At 45.3% G+C, this 23,258-nt stretch overlaps 2 protein-coding genes across 13 annotated transcripts in view; one reads left to right on the top strand and one right to left on the bottom strand.

Moving 5' to 3' along the window:
* Nucleotides 1-136: 136 nt before the first annotated feature.
* Nucleotides 137-3,338, bottom strand: SMPD2 (sphingomyelin phosphodiesterase 2). Its single transcript, XM_033234846.1, has 10 exons — nucleotides 2,896-3,338; nucleotides 2,615-2,711; nucleotides 2,431-2,507; nucleotides 1,994-2,087; nucleotides 1,762-1,851; nucleotides 1,436-1,518; nucleotides 1,177-1,309; nucleotides 978-1,082; nucleotides 639-792; nucleotides 137-542 (listed from the first exon to the last, which is right to left on the bottom strand). The coding sequence occupies exons 1-10, from the start codon at nucleotides 2,943-2,945 to the stop codon at nucleotides 154-156; spliced, it is 1,272 nt and encodes a 423-aa protein (XP_033090737.1). The 5' UTR covers nucleotides 2,946-3,338; the 3' UTR covers nucleotides 137-153.
* Nucleotides 2,878-23,258, top strand: part of PPIL6 (peptidylprolyl isomerase like 6) — a 47,716-nt gene continuing 27,335 nt past the window's right edge. For 2 of the 12 annotated variants that reach the window (XM_033234856.1, XM_033234855.1), the window contains exons 1-5: nucleotides 3,417-3,607; nucleotides 7,823-7,918; nucleotides 10,763-10,951; nucleotides 14,960-15,022; nucleotides 15,125-15,272. In XM_033234856.1, the coding sequence (XP_033090747.1) occupies nucleotides 3,473-3,607; nucleotides 7,823-7,918; nucleotides 10,763-10,951; nucleotides 14,960-15,022; nucleotides 15,125-15,272 (631 nt within the window). In that variant the 5' untranslated portion in view covers nucleotides 3,417-3,472. Of the gene's footprint in view, nucleotides 3,608-4,044; nucleotides 4,261-4,281; nucleotides 4,510-7,822; nucleotides 7,919-10,762; nucleotides 10,952-14,959; nucleotides 15,023-15,124; nucleotides 15,273-23,258 lie in introns of those variants that run through there. The other 10 variants (XM_033234848.1, XM_033234850.1, XM_033234849.1 and 7 more) reach the window with 10 other exon arrangements.

Here is a 23,258-nt window from a genome sequence, read left to right as displayed (position 1 = left end):
CAGTGCTCACACTGCCTACAGGTGGGAGGTGGGGGCATGTATGGGGACAGGAGATGTGTAGGAGCCTAAAGGTCCGTAGTGTGACAGTCACACTGATCCCTGGCTCCCATTGCCTCTACAAGTAAAAAGGCAGAGCCACCAAAGTGCCAAGCTTTATTGTTCTTTAGTTCTGTCCCCCTCCTGCTGCCCCAGGAGTAGGGCTGGCTGAGGCTCTGGGCCCAGGTCCTGGGCCTCCCTTGCCCTTCCTAGCACATGCTGGAGCTCAGCGTGGGCCCTATATAAGCCATTGACTTCCTGCACGTGGAAGAGGTAGAATGCACCTGCCCACAGCACCAGCCCTACGCTGGGGGTCCAGAGCAGTATGGCAGCTTCCCTGGCCCCTCCTCCAGCCGCCAGGACACACAGCAGTGCCAGGAGAAGCAGCCCCAGGCCAATCACATAGCTAGCGAAGGCGGCCCACCAGCGAGCCTGAGCCATGCCCAGACCCAGCTCCGTCCAGGCCTCCTTCAGCACACTCATCAACGGCGACCTCTCTGCTGGTCCTACAACAGGGCAGGGCAGTGGGGCAGGAGAGAGTCAAGAGTGGAAGGGCTGCTTCAAGCAGGGCAAGGGCCAAGGAAAGGGTGGGGGTGACTCACTGTGGGTAGAGTTGGGGTTCTGCTGTGGGGGGCTGTGCCTCACAAACAGAGTAGCCATCAGGGCTTCGTGATCGGAGAGGGGGGTGCCGCTGTAAGGGTCGTTGCCTGTAGTGGTTTCAAGACTCTTACAGGAGATGTAAAACCCAGAAACTGCCTAGGAAAAGTAAGGGCCAGAGAGCAGCTTATAGATGAGGGCCTCTTCCCAGAGAACCAGCTCCTGGCTACCCCACTTTCCAACCATCAGTGGTCCAAGACTAGACTAGTTGAGCAAAGGATCTATACAGGTTGGTGGTAGACAGAGACACAGCGGATGAAAGTGTGTTGGGGGAGGAGCCCAACCTTGTAAAGCATGTAGTCAATGCGGACACCAAAGGGAAACGGCTTCAGCGCCTGCTGGTTGACGTAGCAGTTCTTGGGTACCATGGTGTTGCCTTCTTCAGAGCCCTAAGGGAATCATTGGCTCATGCTAGGATGTGGGGAAGGAGGAGGGAGAGAAGCTGGGGATATAGGTGGGGAAGTAACAGGCAAGTCCTCTCACCTTGAAGTCCCGAGTTTCAAGGTAGGCATCACGAAGCCCTGTCCACTCCTTCAGCAGACAGCAACCCAGGTCTTCTGGGTGCATGTTGAGGTCTCCACACAACAGAACCACGTCTGCCTTCTTGGATGTGTGGCTGGGGAAACCAGGTTGGTGAGGCGGGAGTTCTTCCCTCATCAGATCTTCCCCATGACTGGGGCCTTGTTCACCCCCAGCCCCTGGGTCCCATCCCACTTCCCCTTTCAAACCCAGGCTCACACACTGGATGAACTGGGCCAGTTCCCAAGCTTGGGCCACGCGATGTGCTAGGTAGATGTCCTTCCGTCGATTGTATTCGGCATGGAGCTGAGCAAGACAGATGAGATCACAGCAGATAAGACTGAGGGTTCCAGGGGTATGTCTGAATCAAGCCTGTGTCTGTCACTTGGCATGGTGTTTGGTATAGAATGGATAAGCCTTGCCCATTGCTTCCTTATAAGATCTTGCCCCCACACCTCACCCCCAGGCATTAGAGCTAGAGGAGTACCATCTCTCTGTCCCAGGACTGGGCTGCATGTCCCAGCCCTAGGCACTGCCAGCTTCACTCACATGGGTCACATAGGCGTTGAGCACCATGCCGCTTAGATGGAGCACCAGCAGCCCCACAGCCTTCCCACTGAACCAGTCACCATGATGGATCTGCAGGCAGGAGGAGACAGAAACTCAGGGCACCACCACCATCTTTCTGCCCATCCCCTGCAGCTCTCAGAGAGCTGCCTCCTGTATCTTGTATTACTGGAGGTGGTGAAGGGAGGTGGAAGAGGTCAGAGGTCTGGCTTACCATGTAGGGGTAGCCATTGAGGGTATAGACATGCTGGGTGATCTCCTGGATTGGGTGTTTGGAGAAGACACAGAGGCCACTGCCAATTATTCCGCTGAAAGCCAAGCCCTGCTTAATAACCAGAAAAACAGGGAGAGACACCCAGCCCTCTTCCCCTCCCTTCTCTTCCAGCTTTGATCAGCTATTTTTTTCTTTTTCTACTGCTGGAACTAGTCCTAGAACAAAGGCAACAGCCTTTGGAGGAGTATATGGCAGCCAGAAAACAAAGCTGAAATGGGCTGAAGTCATAGGACCTTCTTGGTTCACCCTTCCCCTTCTCACATCCAGAGGGAGAGAAGGCTGGAGGAGACTGGAGGGTGCAGGCAGGATACGGAAGGGCTGGCAGGGCCAAGAGCCTCCTGGGATGAAAACAGGCTTTAGGCCTGTGGGCTTCTCACCTCCGGAAGTGGTGTGCAGCTGGGTAGGTAGGCGACAACTTCTGTCTCAGGTACTGGAAGTCCTGCTCACTCCACACCTAAGGGAAGCGGTGAGTATGTCTGCCTGGCCTTTCCCCAGGGGGAAGGTCTGCCCCCAGGTGCCCTCCTTCCAGCCTGGGTTCCACATGGTGCTACACAATCTCACCTCCTCCAGCAAAGCCAGGTCGAAGCTCTCCTGGTTCAGAAAGTCGCCCAGGCGCCTCATGCGGTCAGCCCGGTGCTTGCTCAAGTAGGGGATGCCCCTAAGGAAGAGAAGAGCGGGGCAGGGGAGGTGACCGCTGGGACCACCGGAGCTGGGGCCAGATGTGGACTTTGGAGGTTCGGGTTCCCCTACACCCTGAGATCGTAGCGCGCGATGGGGTGAGGAAGGCTGCATGGGTGCGACCGGAAGGCGGCCCCCAGACCGCACTCCGCGGACGCGCTCACCAGCAGTTGAGGTTGAAGATCCGCAGTCGCAGGGAGAAGTTGGGCTTCATGGCTGGGGCACACCAGGGGCGCAAGGCGGCTCTAGCTCCCCAGCGACGGCCGCGGTGGGGACGGGGGCGGCCGGCGGCGCCTTCTCCCCGGGCCGTTCCTTCCACGCAGGCGGCGCGCACAGGTGGGCACCAAGCTCGCGTGGCTCAGGCCGAGCCCGACTCCCGCGTTCCCCCGGCAACCGGCCGGCTGGTCCCAATCAGGCGGGCTGCCAACCCGGAAAGACGATCCGCTGCCGAAATCCGGGTGCCCAGGCTCGGCGAGGGCCGCGCGCGAGGACCCTGGGGGTCCGCAGAGCGCCCCCGGGTGGGCGGCTCCCGGTTCCTTTTCCTCCGTTCGTCCCCGGCCGCCGCCGCCCGCGGGCCAGCGGCCCAGCAACAGGCGCAAAGTTGAGGAAAGGCCCGGCCGCCACGGGCCGCCCTCGGCCCCGCCCCTGGGCCCCGCCTCCTGCGAGCGGCGGAGGCGGGGCCGCGCAGTTGCCGGAGCGACGCGCAGTGTTTGGGGTCACACGGCGTCCCCGTGCGCGGCCATGGCAAGGCCGCAGCTCTGCGGGCCCCAGCACGCCAGGTGCGGTTCGCCGTCGCTGCCCGAGCGGCCGCTGCAGGTGAAGGTGGTGGGGCTCTTCAGCTGCCCCAACTTTCAGATTGCGAAGAGCGCCGCTGAGGTAACCACAGAGAAACCTCCGTCGCGGGCGGCCCTCCGCGCTCCCCCCTCTCCGCCGCGTGGACTGCAGGCGCGGCGTCCCCTCGAGGCGGCAGGGGTCGAGGCCCCACCGGCCGAGGAAGGGGCTGGCGTGTCCTGGCCGGGCAGGCTCCGTCTGGAGGACCGGGAGGAGCGTATAGGGGAGCAAGTGCGGGTCCAGGGGCTGGCGTTCGACTTATGACGATGTCTGAGCGAAGGAAGGGTTCAGAACCGTGCTGGGAAATAAGGAAATCCCCTCCGAGGCACACACACACGCACACACACACACCCGCGGATTTTGTTCTACGTCAATTTTTTATTTAATTGTAGATTTTAAAATTCATGGAAAAATGATTACTATATAACTAGCTGATTTTTACAACCCCCCGCGCCCCCACTCCCCCCCCCCCCCCGCCAAGGGATTTTTGTTAACTATTCATTCGAGGAGGTTCTTTTCTTTGAATTTTATAGACCCCTCACTGCGTTCCTATCGAACTAGATGCTTCACAAGTGCTTTGGAAAATCATTTGTAAACACTCAGAACGATATTAAAGGAAAAGCACTTGAGGAAACTGGAAGAATTTGGCCAAATCAGTCATGCTGCAGCACACTTACAACCCGAAATGCAGGAGAAATGTATGAAATGTCGGCATGTAGAATTCAGCCCTTCTTACAGGGTTTGCTCCAGAAATGTTGTCCATGGCAGACTTCTCGCCGAACCTCACTTGACTCCAGGACCATGCCTTAGTTAATGTTTTTCCTCAGCTGGATACTTGACAACAAAATGTTTCCAAATAGAAGACTTCTTGGGCGCGGTGACTCACGCCTCTAATCTCAGTACTTCGGGAGGCAGAGACGGAGTTCTAGACCAGCCTGGCCAACATGGTGAAACCCCGTTTCTACTAAAAATACAAAACATTAGCTGGGCGTGGTGGCGGTCGTCTGTAATACCAGCTGCTTAGGAGGCTGAGGCACAAGAATCGCTTGAACCCGGGAGGCGGAGTTTGCAATGAGCTGAGATCACGCCATTGCACTCCAGCCTGGGCGACAGAGCCAGACCCGTCTCAAAATAAATAAATCAATAATAAAAAGAAAACAAATGATCAGAAGTCTGTGAAAATAATACATGAATCATCAAAAGTAGAAATTATGGTCTGTGTTGCTTGGGCAGACGGGATCAGCAACCTTTTATTACCAAAGTTAATGGCCATAAAGCTAATTACAAAGTTAATGTATTTAATGAGTTTCGGGGATTTCTTTTTTTTCCCATTTTTTTTCGCTTTTTTTCTGAAGGCACATATTTTCTGTGCTTACTCCACATTGTAAAGAAAGTGTTGGCAAGTTTTTTTCTGTAAAGTCCAGATAGTAAATATATTAGGCATTCTTGGCAATAGAGTCTCAGTCCACCTGTTTAGCTTTGTCCTGTGTTGCAAAAACAGACACAGAGATGGAAATAAATGGCAGTATTCCAGTAAAACCATATTATGGACACCGAATTTGACTTGTGTATAGTTTTCACATAACATGAAATATGATTTTTTTGATTTTTTAAAACTGTTTACAGGCCGAGCACGGTGGCTCATGCCTGTAATTCCAGCGCTGAGGCAGGAGGATCACGAAATCAGGAGTTCAAGACCAGCCTGGCCAACATGGTGAAACGCCATCTCTACTAAAAGTACAAAAATTATCCAGGCGTGGCGGTGGGTACCTCTAATCCCAGCTACTCGGGAAGCTGAGGCTGGAGAATCGCTTGAACCCGGGAGGTAGAGGTTTTGGTGAGCTGAGATCACGCCACTGCGCTCCAGCCTGGGCAAGAAGAGTGAGACTCTGTCTTAAAAAAAAAACTACTGTTTACAAATCTAAAAATTATTCCTGTCCAACCCCTGTTGTAGAAGACACTAGGTCAAGAAAACAATATCTTTATTATATTAATGTCAATTTCCCTTTCTTAAACTTTTACCTACTGTAGTTGTATTCAAATATGAAAATTCAGCTAGTTTTTTTTTCTTTTTTTGGAAGAGACAGGGGTCTCACTATGTTGCCTAGTCTGGTCTTGAACTCCTGGGCTCAAGCAATCCTCCTCGATATCCCGAAGTGCTGGGATTATAGGCATGGGCCACCACACCCAGCCTCTAGTTCTGTCTTAATAAAGGATATCTGAATATATCCCTAATGTGATAATTTGTGAGTGATCCCAGATGCCTGATTAACTGACAGAGATTTAGATTTGTGTTGAGTGTTCCCAACACAAAGAAATAATAAATGTTGAGATGATGAATATGCCAATGATAGGTATACATTATATGTATCCAGACATCACTACCCCATAAATATGTACAATTATTATATGTCAATTCAAAAATAAAAACAAAGTGTAAAAACCAAACACACAAAACATTGAGATTTGTAGAGAATAAGAATAAATATTGCATATATTTTAATTTGGATATAGTCCGTTCTACAACAAATACTAAATTATTAAAAAGACATGATGTGTTTCATTTGAAAACTGTTGGATTTATAGTTTATTCCAGATGGTTAGAAATAGCAGTCAGCTGGGCTGGGTGCGGTGGCTCATGCCTGTAATCCCAGCACTTTGGGAGGGTGAAGCAGGCAGATGGCCTGAGGTCAGGAGTTTGAGACCAGCCTGGCCAACATGGTGAAACCTCATCTCTACTAAAAATGCAGAAATTAGCTGGGCGTGGTGGCGGGCGCCTGTAATCTCAGCTACTCAGGAGGCAGAGGTAGGAGAATTGCTTGAACCCAGGAGACAAGAGGTTGCAGTGAGCTGAGGACATGCCACTGCTCTGCATCCTGGGTGACAGAGCAAGACTCCGTCTCAAAAAATATATATATATATATATTAGTCAACTTGAAGTATTGCCTCAAACTGAGCACAGACACTGGAACTGAGAAACAGGACACGTCACCTGTTGCTTGGGGACAGAAGGAAATGGCCTGATTATCGTTGCCGTCTTCCTGAGTATTGCCAAAGTGGGCCGCACTCACATCCTGGTTTTCTCCCCTTGGAATACTCACTCCTGATGACCTGTGCTAGGCCAGCACCCTCTTTTGGACCACGACAGGGCCTCCAAGCACTGTCCCTAGCAGGGAAGGTGCCACCTGCAGCGGCTGTTATTTTTCCCTTTGGTCCATCTACTTCCCAGACCCACTCAGAAAAGAAGCCTGTTATTGCCTCACCTGCCTTCTCTTGCTTTAGAGGGAGACAGATACCAAGAACCAAGCCTGGATTGCTGACCAATAAGAATTTTCTCTGATTCCTACAGACAATCTATGTCAAACTAAAACATGTTCAGTATCTAAACCTAAACTGATTTCGTACTTCTCTTTTTCCTAAGGGGTATAACCGCAATGTTATTATCTTTTGGGTCATCCCCCATTCATCAGTGAAATAAAGCAAGGACTTTTGTTTATGTTATAAGTAAAGTGTCTGTAGATCCGCTGAGGTTTAGCAAGAGTTGTACTTTGGGAAAAACTAGTCCTAAAAGAACATAACATATCACAAAGCTATTGGCATTAGCCCATTTATAGATTCCTTTGTTTATTCAGCTGCTATGTGCCAGAGGTTGTGGCAGGTGGGAATATAGGAAGACTAAGACAAGAGTTTGTTTCTTTTGTTTTTTTTGTTTTGTTTTGTTTTGTTTTTCTTTTTGTTTGAAATAGAATCCCACTCTGTTGCCCAGGCTGGAGTGCAGTGGCGTGATCTCGGCTCACTGCAACCTCTGTCTCCCAGGTTCAAGTGATTCTCTTGCCTCAGCCTCCCCAGTAGCTGGGATTACAGGTACACACCCACCATGCCTGGCTAATTTTTTTGTATTTTTAGTAGAGATAGGATTTTGCCACATTGGCCAGGCTGGTCTCAATCTCCTGACCTCAGGTGGTCTGCCAACCTCAGCCTCCCGAAGTGCTGGGATTACAGGTGTGAGCCACTGCGCCCAGCCTCTAAGACATAGTTCTTGGCTTTGAGGCACTTATACAAATAAGCTCCCAGGACTGGGGAGCAACTTGGAGGTGAGCACAAGGGCCTCTGAGAGCGAGCAAGGAATTTCTCAGTCAGACTGCATGACCTGGGCGTGTGTTGTATAAAACTTCTGGAAACCCCATAAAAATTGGGGAACATGATATTGACTTTAAAAGGGAACTAACTCTAAAATAATTATTCTATTTCGAAATCCAGAATCTGAAGAATAATCATCCATCCAAATTTGAAGATCCTATATTAGTTCCTCTTCAAGAATTTGCATGGCAGCAATATCTACAGGAGAAAAAAAGGGTAAAGGATACTTGGGATGTGGGGGATGTAGACAACAAACCAAGTTTTGCCTGAATTATTTATGCATTGTTTTGGAAAAACTGAAAGAGTAATTTTAGTGTAACTAGATTTTATTTCTCTAAATTATGTACTTTTCCTAAATTATATTAATCATTTACCAAGCTGGGTTTTTTGTTTTTGAGATAGGGTCTCACTCTGTTACCCAGGCTGGAGTGCAGTGGGGCGATCTTGGCTCTCTGCAGCCTCAACTTCCTAGATTCAAGCAATCCTCCTGCCTCAGCCCTGCAAGTAGCTGGGATTACAGGCACACACCACCACACCTGGCTAAATTTTGTATTTTTTTAAGAGATGGGGTTTCACCGTGTTCCCAGGCTAGTCTCAAACTCCTGAGCTCAAGTGATCCACCCACCTCGGCCTCCCAAAGTGCTGGGATTATAGGGGTGAGTCATTGTGATTGGCCACCAAGCTGTTTTTCGTTTTTGTATTTGTTTTTAACTACATCATTTGGGCTGGGCGCAGTGGCCCACGCCTGTAATCCCAGCACTTTGAGAGGCCAAGGCGGGCAGATCATGAGGTCAGGAGATGAAGACCCCATCCTGGCCAACATGGTGAAGCCCTGTCGCTACTAAAAATACAAAAATTAGCTGGGCATGGTGGTGGGTGCCTGTAATCCCAGCTACTCGGGAGGCTGAGGCAGGAGAATTGCTTGAACATAGGAGGCGGAGGTTGCAGTGAGCTGAGATCACGCCATTGCACTCCAGCCTGGGAGACAGAGCAAGACTCGGTCTCAAAAAAAAAAAAAAGGAAAAAGAAAGTAAGTTTTAGGTCCTGTAAAATATGATAACACTGATAAATTTAAACACTCCAGGAAGTATTGACCCACTGGCTCTATCAGTAATTTATAGTTCAGCATAGACAAATCTCTTCTCTGCCTAGAAGCAGATTTTGTTAAGGGCATAGGAAGCAAGCAATAGGATATTAAACCTCCAAAGGAGAATGAAGCAAGTTGGCAAGCTGAATGTAAACTGTTCCCCAAACTAGTATTTCTCCAAGTGTAGTCTCTAGAGCAGCAGCACCAGCACCTCCTAGGAGGTTGTTAGACAGGCACGTTCTGGCGGGTTACAGTGGCTCACATCTGTAATCCCAACACTTTGGGAGGCTGAGGTGGGAGGATCTTGAGCCCAGGAATTCAGGACCGGCCTAGGCAGTATAGTGAGACCCCATCTCCAAAAAACGAATAAATAAATAAGTGCAAATTCTCAGGCACCATCCTAGAATCAGAGTATTGGGGGAAGGGGAGAGGGAACTCAAATTCTGTGATTCTGAGAATCAGATCAATAAGAATTTCAGATTCAATGATTCTCATTGCCCACAAAAGTTTGAGCATAGCTGTTCCAAGTTATTCATGGCTGGTACTGGGTAATAATAAACCAGATCTCCTCAGAGGGGGCATCCCTCAAGCCCACTGGAGATTTAGAAGGTTTACCATCAGCGTTGTATTGATGAAAACGTTAACACACTGCATTTTGAGGGGCTGAAGACACAGTGCTAAGGAGCTTCCTCACTGCTCCTGATTGTGCCGCAGAAATCCCTGTTGACCCTCATAAGTCATTTCCTAACCTTAAGCCCCACGTCACCCAAAAAACATTTTCACAGTCCTCTGCATTGAACCCCACGTCTTACCTGAACCTCCTATCCTTTCCAAGTACGCACACAGTAAAATGTGCTTTAGGACTGAAGACAGAGACTGAATTTTGTTTGCAAGTTAATATAACAAGTATGCCAGGCTCACGGTGATTTTTAATACCAGATTACCATTTATCTTTCTATTAATGTGTCAACCTAAAAGGAAGAAGCTGAAACAAAATTAATATAGAGTGTTTATCTGGGCCAAGGTTGAGGACTGCAGCCCAGGACACATTTCCAAGTTGCCTTGGGAAGTGCTCCAGAGAACAAAATAGAGGCTCAAGTGTTTAAAGAAAAAAGAATGAGGCCGGGCGCGGTGGCTCAAGCCTGTAATCCCAGCACTTTGGGAGGCCGAGACGGGTGGATCACGAGGTCAGGAGATCGAGACCATCCTGGCTAACACGGTGAAACCCCGTCTCTACTAAAAATACAAAAACTAGCCGGGCGAGGTGGCGGGCGCCTGTAGTCCCAGCTACTCAGGAGGCTGCCGCAGGAGAATGGCGTAAACCCGGGAGGCGGAGCTTGCAGTGAGCTGAGATCTGGCCACTGCACTCCAGTCCGGGCGACAGAGCGAGACTCCGCCTCAAAAAAAAAAAAAAAAAAAAAAAGAAAAAAGAATGAATCAGAAGAGGGGGTGATTACAAAAGCTGTTGGTCAGGAATTGTCATTGATTTTCAGAAATAACATTGGTTAGCAATTGGCTATATGTTGTTGAACTATAGGGTGGATGGCTTTTTATGGCTGTTTGGTGTCAGCCTAGAGCCCACTTAGTAAGTGGAGGTAATTAGTTAGCTCCAGGGGGAGTGAGAAATGACTGCTATTATATTTTAAATGCCTTTCTGGGCATGATCATTTAAAGGGGCTCACATTCCTCAGATAAATTTTTTTTTTCATTTGTAACATTTTTGTGATTCCTTTTTAGATCATTCTTTGCTTTTAATGATGTCAGATTCTTAAAAATGTTCTTAAATTATATCTGAGAGCAAAATTGTAAAGGATGATAAAAATGTTTAAAAATTATTTTTAAAAGATTCAATATTAGAGTTGACAAATTCAGACCTAGAGTTGATCCCAAGCTCTGGCTTATGGGTTTAGCAAGTTTCCCCCACTTCTTACTTTTTTTTTTTTTTTTTTTTTTTTGGTCCTTTTCCCTTACAGGAACTCAAAAATGAAACCTGGGAATATTCTTCCTCTGTGATGTCTTTTGTTGATGGTCAGTTCCTGGGTGATGCATTGGATCTGCAGAAATGGGCCCACGAGGTGTGGGATATAGTTGACATTAAACCCTCTGCACTTTATGATGCACTCACTGAGGATTTTTCCATGAAATTCTTAAGAGACACCAAGGCAAGTTATACTAATTTTTAAAGAAAAGTCATGGAATTTTTGACCCTTTATATTGATTCAGCATGAATCATTGATATCCTAACGAAGGAGATTGTAAAAATGTAGGAGACTAAGTTTAAAGCCTAGTTCCATTTCCATTTGCAAAAGATTATAATATGGTGGTATGTAAAGCAAGTGTGCCTAACAGCACATGGGCTGCACAGGGAAATCATCTCTGTGCAGACATTTCTACTTCCCATTAGAGATTTATGTGCATGAATAATCTATTTTAAAATACAAAGACCACCCCCTCAGAGAAGGTAAAACCTATCATCCATTTATCTTGAGTGTTAAATATTTAAATTAAGACTGTCCAACATCTAGGCAAGAGCTACTGAGCTAAGACAATGGAAAGTTGATTGAAGAAAGGTGACATTTTAAAGCATGAACACAGGCTGGGCGCGGTGTCTCACGCCTGTAATCCCAGCACTTTGGGAGGCTATGGCAGGCGGATCACAAGGTCAAGAGATCAAGACCATCCTGGCCAACATGGTGAATGCTGTCTCTACTAAAAATACAAAAATTAGCTGGGCGTGGTGGTGTGTGCTTGTAATCCCAGCTACTTGGGAGGCTGAGGCAGAAGAATCGCTTAAACCTGGGAGGTGGAGGTTGCAGTGAGCCGAGATCGCACCACTGCACTCCAGCCTGGTGCAGAGCAAGACTCCATCTCAAAAAAAAGGCATGAACACATAGTTGGCAAGAGCAAGCCCAGACAGGCTGTGCCAGTGGGGAGGTTTCCAGTGGCAGAGGATAGTCATGAAGCTTGAGGTCCAGGGGTGAGAAATAGCTATCAGGAAGTGATGGCAATAGGGGTGGAGGGAGTTTGCAATTCTGCTCAGAAACCTTCTGGTAGCAACAACTGCATTGTGCAGAAAATCATTTCCTGCCCATGGCGGCCTGTGCCCACAGTGAGCCAGTGCTAAGATCTGAACTGTGCAAAGGCAAAGGCCTTGTCTCATTCATCCTTGTTGAACCACTGCTCAAACAGACTTGAAACATAATAGGTGCTCAGTGCATGTTTGATTGAATCAACAGTGCACTTTGAAAATACTGGAAACTCTGGGGTGTGGGGAGGCATTTAATGTTCAAACAGTTAATTCCCAAAGGGTCAGGAGTCCAGCAGTACATGCCCTGGGAATGGCAGGGCAACAGCAAGGAGGCCAGAATTTGTGGGGAATGAAGCTGGGAAGATGAGTTTCAGTCAAGATTCTTGGTGCCAGCATTACCAGACTCCTCTGATTGATTGAAGGTGAAAAGGTGTGTATTGAAAGGATGCTGTTATCTCACAATTGACAGGAAAGCTGGACAACAGCTTTGGAAAACAGGTGGGAACCAACGAGGCCTGGCAGCAGAAAGACATGGCTAGAGTCACACTACAGGGATGTGCTGCCAGGGAACTGCCATGGCACTGCTGGGTTTTGTTCACATCGCCACCTTCAACGAGATTAACTGTTCGATGCTTCAGTGTCTTTTCATCATTCCCTGGAGACCTAAGCCCAGGCAGGAGCACCTAGCTGGCAAGCCTAGGTCATATTCCTAAACCCTGGTGCTCTCAGCATGGGGAGAGGGAGAATCTGGCCCCTTTAGGGTCTAGTGAAGGTGGTGGGACCCTGTGAGGAGTTCCCCAGATAGGAAGGGTACTCAGATTTTAATTAGGAAAAAAAATCCAATAGATCCTAAAGAAAATTTGAGGCTGGATTATGATTTATTGTCCATCTGAACGAAGGAGTTAGATTTTATCCAGAAGGAAACAGAACTTTATGGAAACAGAACTTTCCATAAAGAGTATGATGTAATCCTCTTTGCTTTTCTGGAGAAATGTTTAGGTCTGTGCAGATGCAGGCTGGAGTAGGGGGGAGCTTGGGAGCAGGGGATTGGATAGCAGCATGGGTTAGACATAATGAAAGCCAGAAATAATTCGTGGCAGTGAGGATAAAGGATAGTCATGAAGAATTCAAGAGACAATCCTTAGATTTTTTCGCATAGAGAGTGGACTTTTCTTGCTGAATAAAACCCAGGGATTTGTTTACTTCCAGTTAGAACCATGTGGTAGATAAATATGCTTGCCTGTTTGGCTGCTAGGTGACTGGGACATTACCTTGTGTTGCATTCATTTGAACTCTTTTATTGGCGTTTTCAGAATTATCTATTCTGGACTACCTCATAAAGATAATATCTTGATGCATGGGGAAGTTTAGTGGTGTCTGAATGGACTGTAAGTCCATTTCCTAAGTCCACCACGATTTCCAATATATCCTCTTTATCCTCCTGAGCCTCTGAAGTTTAATATATTATGCCTCCTATTCTTTAGTTACACTGTTCTATTTTATACTTAAAAACTTGTAGTACAGAAGCTGAGAGGCACAAATGAATTCTAATTAGTATGGATGGAACATTTCATTGCTAGATGCCAGATAGCACAATATTATTTCAGTCTTTTCATTAAAAGAAAAGTTAGAGTGACATAAAAATATGATATATTTAATTTCATTTGTTTCCTAAATTCTTAAGAAAGAGGACAGGACAAGTTATGCACCTTGCTCAATAAGGTCGCCTTTTTTTTTTTTTTTTTTTTTGATAGGGTCTCACTCTGTCGCCCAGGCTGGAGTGCAGTGGCACGATCATAGCTCACTGCAGCCTCAACCTCCCTGGGCTCAGGTGATCCTATTGCCTTAGCCTCCCAAGTAGCTGGGACTACAGACACATGCCACCATGCCCAGCTAATTTCTTAATTTTTTTGTAAAGACAGGGTCTCCCCATGTTGCCCAGGCTGATTTCAAACTCCTGGGCTCAAGCGAGCCACCTACCTTGGCCTCCTAAAGTGCTGGGATTACCAACATGAGCCAAGGTGGCATTTTAATGTAGGAGAATGGTGCCCAAGATTTCAAATGTACTCTATTAAATGTGCTTTGGCAACTAAATTAATGCTATTGTATTGAAACTAGCATTTTCATTTTGAATGCCTCTTTATAGGGCTAGACAAGGTCTCACAAATGTTTTTCTCTACCAGAAAGGATATCAAGTGAAGACAAGCTGGGAGCGTCTGTGCACCTGAGGGTATTACTGTATGTAACTTGAAAGCCCAGCATCCTTCTCTTCCCTATCTCTGGGGCTACATCTGCTATGGATGTAGGGACCTGATTTTCCCACTCAGAACAGATGTGGCCTGGCTCTGATTAGCTAATCTGTGCTGTCTCTGAAAATCCAGGATGCACAGTCACCAAATGCATGGTGTTCATGATGGATCCTTCCCAAAAATACTCAGGAAAGAAGAGAAGTAGAGAAGAATCCCTGGGCTGTTTTCTTCCCCACACTAGGTGTGGCTATTTCTATACCTAGTTGTAATGTGGTAGATAACTTGGCCATGTGTTTCACTCCTATGAGATAGGTTAATGTTTTCCAGAACTTTCACTACTGAACGGTTTTAAAAATGTGTAATGTTGGGTAGGTGTGGCGGTGGCTCATGCCTGTAATTCCAGCACTTTAGGAGGCCAAGGTAGGTGATCCCTTGAGCTCAGGAGTTCGAGACCAGCCTGGGCAACGTGGTGAAACCCCATCTCAACCAAAAATACAAAAATTAGCTAGTCCTGGTAGTAGTGCATGTGTGTAGTTCCAGCTACTTGGGAGGTTGAGGTGGGTGGATCACTTGAACCCAGGAGGTTGAGGCTGCAATGAGCCGAGATGGTGCCACTGCACCCCAGCCTGGGGGCAGAGCCAGACCCTGTCTCAAAAATAAATAAATAAATACAATAGTAAAAATTAAAATATGTAAAGTGGGTTGTAAAAACTCAATAAAGTGAAATAAACTAATACAAGTCATTCACTTAATTTTACTGTAATATTATCCATTGGTAATGTTATTGAAATCTTATCACTAAAAATATTGCATCTGCTATATTTTTGGTCATTTCTAAAAGCTTTCTTATGAGACTTTGACCTGCATTATATGTTTCTCCTTAATCTTCACAGCATGATTTTGTGTTTTTGGACATTTGTATTGATTCTTCTCTAATTGGAAGATTGATTTTTGAGGTAAGACTTTTTTTTTTTTTAAATAAGTTTGTGGGGGTAGGATCTCTAACTGCTGGAGTGTTGAATATTTAATCTTTGAACCCTTTTGTCTTTATTTTGTAGCTATACTGTGATGTATGTCCCAAAACATGTAAAAATTTTCAGGTCTTGTGCACAGGAAAAGCAGGGTTTTCTCAACGTGGCATAAGACTACATTACAAAGATTCCATTTTTCATCGAATAGTACGGAATGGCTGGATACAAGGAGGGGGTAAGTTTAAAATGTTAAATACAACTTAATTGCAATATCAAATGAGAAGGTCTAAACTTTCGTTTATCTTTATGAAATGTATGTAGAATTAAATATACTTAAAATTAGACATATTTAAAGAATAATTATGCTTTATATAGCCAAATAATGAAGTAAGATATTTGTATTCTTTAAAAAACACTCTAATTATTAAAATAAGTAAATCTAATTTATGTTACCAGGAATATTCCAAATTCAAAAATGACAGAGGAGAGTAGGGTGACATTTTATTTTACCAATTTTATTTTCACCAATTTTAAATGCTTACCTAAATACATAGTACCTAGAAGTACAGTGGTTTTAATAAGTATACTAAGAGTGGGAATTTGAAAATATAATAAATGGAAAACAACTTATTTCTCACCAAACATGTTACATTATTACACGTAAAAAGTAATGTCTAAAGGAGTTTGGTTTCTATGTTCGCTTTCTTTTCAGGTCAGTCCTTTGGTTTTACATAGACTAGGTGTCTGATTAAAAGCATGGAATTAAATTTTGGGTGCCTTTTGGGGGATATTCCATAGGGAGCAACCAGGCAGCAATTTACAAATAATTGGCTTAGTGTCAAAGGAGATTTGCTTGAACTTGATGACATATTGAGAAGCTTAAATTGGTGTTGACCATTTTTTGTATGATCTAGAACATCCTGATGCTGATGAGGAGAAAAATATAGATATATTCTGAGCATCCTGCATGTTAAAGCAAGTTATTTTCCCTTTGGTTTCTCCACAATGAGATCATACAGCAAGTATTGTTATCTAACCTCACTTTCAAGTGTTTTTCCATTTTGTGTCTTTCCACTGAATATGTGGTATCAATCTAACCATGCCAATGAACATAAACATACAAAACGTTTAGCGTCTGCCTAGTTTTTTTTTTTTTAATCATATTTCTATACCAGTTTAATTAATTTCCTATTGGTGAACATTTAGATGGTTTTCCATTTTTGGTTAGTATAAAACATTTCTCAAGGGGGCCTGTTAATATTAGGGGCTCCTGACACTGAGTTCGGTGTTGACTCTCAAGTGCTAGGCTTTCAGATGCTGTGTTCTTTTTTTTTTTTTTTTTTTTTTTTTTTTGAGACAGAGTCTCACTCTGTCGCCCAAGCTGTAGTGCAGTGGCACGATCTCGGCTCACTTCAAGCTCCACCTCCTGGGTTCAAGCAGTTCTCCCTGCCTCAGCCCCCCGAGTAGCCGGATTACAGGGGCCCACCCCAGCACTCGGCTAATTTTTATATCTTTTTAGTAGAGACAGGTTTTGCCATGTTGGTCAGGCTGGTCTTGAACTCCTGACCTCAGGTGATCCGCCTGCCTCAGCCTCCCAAAGTGCTGAGATTACAGGCGTGAGTCACCACACCCAGCCTCAGATGCTGCATTCTTTTGTTTCGTTTTATTTTTGTTTTTGCTTAGCTCCCACCACCCTTGCAAGATCTGGGAAAAGTAGGTCGTATTATTTGTTTGTGTTTTTATTTATTTAAAGTAAAATTTCAAATAGTAAAGTGCCCAGGTCTTGGGTCATGTTTTCAAACAGTGAGGCAGCAACGTTAAGGACGGCTTGGGAAAAAGTGGGATTGCTAGATTCAAAGCCAAGCTCTGATTCATGTAAGTTATACCATCTTGGACAAGCCACTGAACCTCTCTGAATCAGTTGGTTAATCATAAAATGGGGATAATGATAAGAATATCACAGGATGTGGTGAGGATTCAATGACCTGGTGTGTTGAAAGTGCCAAGCTCTGGAATCATCCTCTCTTCCTACGGATGTCCAGTTTCCACAATCCAGACCCCAAGAGAGGGTTCTTGAATCTCTCACAAGAAAGAATTCAGGGTAAGTTTGTTGAGTAAAGTGTAAGTAAGTTTATTAGGAAAGTAAAGGAATAGAAGAATGGCTACTCCGAAGGCACAGCAGCCCCCAAGGTCTGCTGGTTGCCCATTTTTGTGGCTATTTCTTGATTATATGCTAAAGGTGGATTATTCATGCTTCCCTTTTTGAGACCATATAGGGTAACTTTCTGACGTTCCCATGGCATTTTTAAACTGTCATGGCACTAATGGGAGTATAGCAGTGAGGACGACCAGAGGTCACTCTCATCGCCGTCTTGGTTTTGGTGGGTTTTAGCTGGCTTCTGTACTGCACCCTGTTTTATCAGCAAGGTCTTTATGACCTGTATCTTGTGCCGACCTCCTATCTAATCCTGTGACTTAAAATGCAGTAACCATCTGGGAATGCAGCCCAGTAGGTCTCAGCCTCATTTTACCCAGCTCCTATTCAAGATGAAGTTGCTCTGGTTCACATGCCTTTGATACCACGGGACTATGTAGAATGTTGGAGGGCAGGAGCTAAATGTGGTTTTGTGCTGTGCCTTAGGATGCCTCCAGGCACTGTTGCTTGCCCTTTGGGACTAACAGGCTCTACCCAGTGGACACTGCCTGCCCCTTCTCCCCACAACTTATCTTCTGACGTCTTATACACTCTGTTGCACACACGGGCTCTGGCTGCCTCCTAAGCACATCAAGCATACAGGGGCCCTGAGGCTTCATTTATTTTGCCTGGGGCACACACCACCCAACCTGTTCCTGCAGGTATCCCTTGTTTCTGATTATTGCCCAGAGTTTATCTCAGCAAGGCCTTACTGGCCCACCCTATATGAAACTGCCGTCTTTCTCTCCACACACTCTGCTCACTCCTCCTTCCACCCTCCTACTCCTTACCTTGCTTTATCTTTCTTCCTAGCACTTTTCATCATTAGACATACTACCATATGTTTCTTAGTTCATTTGTTTATTGTCTGTTCCTCTAAATTCCATAGGGGCAGAAATTTTTTTTTTTTTTTTTGAGACGGAGTCTCACTGTGTGGCCCAGGCTGGAGTGCAGTGGTGCGATCTCGGCTCACTGCAAGCTCCGCCTCCCGGGTTCCAGCCATTCTCCCGCCTCAGCCTCCGAGTAGCTGGGACTACAGGCGCCCGCCACCGCGCCCGGCTAGTTTTTTGTATTTTTAGTAGAGACGGGGTTTCACCGTGTTAGCCAGGAGGGTCTCGATCTCCTGACCTCGTGATCCGCCCGCCTCGGCCTCCCAAAGTGCTGGGATTACAGGCTTGAGCCACCGCGCCCGGCCAGAAATTTTTATCTATTTTATTCACTATGGTATCCCAGGTACTAGAACAGTGTTTGAGGTATAGTAGGTGCTTAATAAATACTTGCAGAAAGAAAAGAAGGAAGAAAGACAGAGAAAGAAGGAAAATAGATGGTTAAACGGAAAACATACATTCTCTGCATTTTGAAAGTCCAAAGTTAAGATAGCAAGTCGTTCTACCACTTTGGTTGGATTCCCCCTTGGGCTCCCTTGAGGCCTACTTCCTTCAGAAGGATTTTAAAAAGTCGGCCGGGCGTGGTGGCTCGTGTCTGTAATTTGGGAGCACTTTGGGAGGCCGAGGCGGGCAGATCACGAGGTCAGGAGATCGAGACCATCCTGGCTAACATGGTGAAACCCTGTCTCTACTAAAAATACAAAAGATCAGCCGGGCGTGGTGGCGGGCGCCTGTAGTCCCAGCTACTCAGGAGGCTGAGGCAGGAGAATGGTGTGAACCTGGGAGGCGGAGCTTTCAGTGAGCCGAGATTGCACCACTGTACTCCAGCCTGGGTGACAGAGCGAGACTCCGTCTCAAAAAAAAAAAAAAAAAAAAAAAAAAAAATCGACACCAACTCTTTGTTAATCAAAGAAAATGAAACAAACTCTTTTACACAAAAATGATCATGTTTTACATAAGACTAAAAGATATATATATATGATGGGCGAGGATATCCAGAACCCACCAAATAATTCCAGTAAGAAAATTCAAACACTTAACAAAGATTCATGTTTCAATAGCCCATTAGTCACAGAACAATTACCCAACTATTAGCAATTAAACCTACCTATATATTAGAAATACATTTCATTTCACCCATACATCCAACACACTTTAAAATGGATAGAGGAAAATTTTATTAACTGGCTTTAGAAAAAAAAAAAAGTACCTATTGAACTCATATATTATATTATTATTATTATGCTGAGACAGAGTCTCACTTCGTCATCCAGGCTGGATTACATGGCACCATCTCAGCTCACTGCAACCTCCACCTCTGGGGTTCAAGTGATCCTCCTGCCTCAGCCTCCCAAGTAGCTGGGATACAGGCACGCTCCACCATGCCCAGCTAACTTTTTGTATTTTTAGTAGAGATGGGATTTCACCATTTTGGCCAGACTGGTCTTGAACTCCCAACCTCAAGTGATCTGCCCACCTCGGCCTCCCAAAGTGCTGGGATTACAGGCATGAGCCACCGTGCCCGGCTGAACTCATATATTATTGCTTAAAGAGAACATACCGAATTCTTACCTCAGTTTTCCCTTGTAAAAAAAAGTGGAAATCCATAGTCCAGAGACTCTCTTTAAGAATGAGCATTGCTATGGTGTGAGTTGGCTGAAGGTAAAGAGATATGAATGAAAGTAGTAAAAACAAATAAAAACAAAAAAAGAACTGCTTTGATAAGCACAATATGTTTATAACTCATAAAACATTTCATTCATGTTGTGAATTTTCTGGAGCATTACAAAATAATTAATATGCTTCAGGCTTTCCATTTGACTTACATTTATAGGATTTCTTTCCAGTAGGAGTTTTCACACGACTTTTAAATTAATTGTCTAAATTAACTTTTCTGTGTTTTTCTAACTACTAGGGTTCTAATCAAGTATGCATTTTTGTATTTATAAGGTCCACCTCCAGTGTGTATTATTATGTGACTTTGAATGGATTCGAGAGAAATGAAGGCATTCCCACATTCTTTTTTTTGAGACAGGGTCTTGTTCTGTTGCTCAGGCTGAGTGCAGTGGCACAATCACAGCTCACTGCAGCCTCAACCTCACGGACTCAAGTGATCTTCCCACCTCAGCCTCCCAAGTAGCTGGAATTACAGGCACACATTACCATGCCTGGCAAATTAAAAAAAAAATTTTGTAAAGACAGGGTCTCTCTGTGTTGCCTAGGCTGGTCCTGAACTCCTGGACTCAAAGACTCAATCCTTTTGTCTCAGCCCCACCAAAGTGTTGGGTCTTAGCCTGTCACCCAGGCTGGAATGCAATGGCACGATCGTAGGTCTCACTGCAGCCTTGAACTCCTCCCACTTCAGCCTCTCGAGTAGCAGGGATTACCGGCACATGCCGCCATGACCAGCTAATTTTTAAAAATTTTTGTAGGCCGAGCACGGTGGCTCACGCTTGTAATCCCAGCACTTTGGGAGGCCAAGGCAGGTGGATCATGAGGTCAGGAGTTTGAGACCAGCCTGGCCAATATGGTGAAACCCCGTCTCTACTAAAAATACAAAAATTAGCTGGTTGTGGTGGCATGTGCCTGTAGTCCTAGCTGCTCAGGAGGCTGAGGCAGGAGAATCGGTTGAACCCGAGTGGCAGAGGTTGCAGTGAGCCGAGATGGTGCCATTGCACTCCAGCCTGGGCAACAGATCAAGACTCTGTCTCAAAAAGAAAAATTTTTGTAGAGACAGTCTCACTATATTGCCCAGGCTGGTCTTGAACTCCTGGCCTCAAGCAACCCTCCCACCTCGGCCTCCCAAAGTGGTGGGATTACAGGCATGAGCCACCGTACCTGGCCACATTCTGTACATTCAGAGCTCTTCTCCAGAATGAGTTGTTTTATATTATCAAATAGAACTAGAACACCAAAGGCCCTTACCACATTTCCTCTATTCATAAGACATTTCTTCAGTGTGAGTTCAGAAGGATCTTTTGAGATAAATTTAATGCATTTTATTACCATCATCATCATATTGAGCAGAATGATGAAGATGATAATGAGAGTGGGCATTCTAGAAGCATGTGATGCTGCATGGGCATGACACTCTGCCAGGCACTGCCCGAGTGCTCTACCTGTGTTATTTCATCCTCAGAGCTACCTGTGAGGCAGTTACCATTATCCCTGTTTATACAGATAAGCAAACAGGCTTGGAAAAAGTAACCGACATCAACATTTTCATCAAAATCATCTGACTTTAAAATTTGCTTAAACCAGTATTCGGCACTCTGAATTTGTTGTCAGAAGTATAGCAATAATATCAGATATACAGGGCTGAATTCAAGAGGGTGGACTGTGGCCACAAAAAAAGAATAGTAAATACGGATTGAAATGGTGTCAATATAAAATATTCACCTAGGAGATCTGAAGCAGAGGACAAGAGTAATGTTGGTGAGTGTGGGAGGGAGGGGGTAAGGGAATGTGACCGATGGGTAGGTAAGTTGGCAGGGGAGAAGACCACCCGGGCAGAGTTCCCTGAGAGAACCAACCCCTAGGATCTGAAGGAATTGATGGGGGGTCCCTCAGCTTCCCCATTTCCAGATTTAGCCTTCAGCCATGACAACTTCCTTTCAAGAGTTGCCTGGGGCTGTGTAGTGAACTGTGACTGAGTGTTAGGTGAGTCGGGTTGGAGACTTAAGGCTTATCAATTAACTTCTGAGCTAGCTTTCGAAATAGTGTAATTTAAATGCTACATGGCCTTTCTGGGATAAATTCTCTTTGCATACTTGATGTTGCATCAGTTTTCTTTGAAAAATAGCACACACACTTTTATTGTAGGTAAATTGCTCATACTGACTTTAAAAAGCGTAGTCCTTCAATAAACATTTATTGAGCACTGTATTAAAGGAGGGAGCGGAGTAGAGCTGAAGTTCGTAGAGAGATACTGATGGGGAGGATGGGGGAGAGAGGACAGACCTCAGAGCCCATTATTTTCACTAGAGTTAGCTTTGCTCCTCTTTTAACTGTGGATAGATAAAAAATAACTTGTTCATGGAGTCTTTTTATAGTGGGAGCATTGCCTAAACCAAAATATGCATAGCGTGTGAACACCTGAAAAAAAACCTTGTTACATTACAGGAAACTTTATTTCCAATACACTAGGTAAATAAATGAGTTATCACTATAGGATATGAAATTTTGAACATGAATTCTGTTTGGGCACGTATTTTTTATTCATATTCTTTTTTTTTCTTTTCTTTTTTTTGAGATGGAGTCTCGCTCTGTCACCCAAGCTGGAGTACAGTGGCGCGATCTTGGCTCACTGCAAGCTCCACGTCCTGGGTTTAAGCGATTTTCCTGCCTCAGCCTCCTGAGTAGCTGGGATTACAGGCACCAGCCACCACACCCAGCTAATTTTTGTATTTTTGGTAGAGACAGGTTTCACCATGTTGGCCAGGCTGGTTTCAAACTCCTGGCCTCAAGTGATTTGCCTGCTTTGGCCTCCCAAAGTGCTGGGATTACAGGTGTGAGTCACCGCGCCCGGCTCTATTTTTTATACATATTCTAAAAATAATTTACTTTTCCTGTTTTAGCCTCTTAGTTTAATCTTAATTTCAGAAAAGCACGATGGACTGTGGAATAATTTATGAAGTAAGCAGAATTTATGTGAACATACTTTTGAAAAATTGTGGCCACAATTATAATTTAATGCTTCATCCTTTCAAAAGTTTGCATTATGAATGTAAAAGTGCTTACAAGATACAAGGGAAATTATTATAGTAATTTTTCATAGTATGGATATTGAACAATTAGGTAACTTTATTTGTTGGTATAAGTGGAATCATATTGTATTCTTTTTTTTTTTTTTTTTTTGTGATGGAGTTTCACTCTTGTTGCTCAGGCTGGAGTGCAACGGCGCAATTTTGGCTCACTGCAACCTCCGCCTCCTGAGTTCAAGCAATTCTCCTGCATCAGCCTCCCTAGTAGCTGGGATTACAGGCACATGCCACCATGCCCAGTTAATTTTTGTATTTTTAGTAGAGATGGGGTTTCACTGTGTTGGCCAGGCTGGTTTCGAACTCCTGGCCTCAGGTTATCTGCCTACCTCGGCTTCCCAAAGTGCTGGGATTATAGGCGTGAGCTACCGTACCTGGCT

Source organism: Trachypithecus francoisi, unplaced genomic scaffold (genome assembly GCF_009764315.1).
Source record: "Trachypithecus francoisi isolate TF-2019V2 unplaced genomic scaffold, Tfra_2.0 Lachesis_group15, whole genome shotgun sequence".
Lineage (NCBI taxonomy): Eukaryota > Metazoa > Chordata > Mammalia > Primates > Cercopithecidae > Trachypithecus > Trachypithecus francoisi.
The sequence above is the reverse complement of the archived record's forward strand: the minus strand, read 5'-3'. Positions and strand labels throughout refer to the sequence as shown.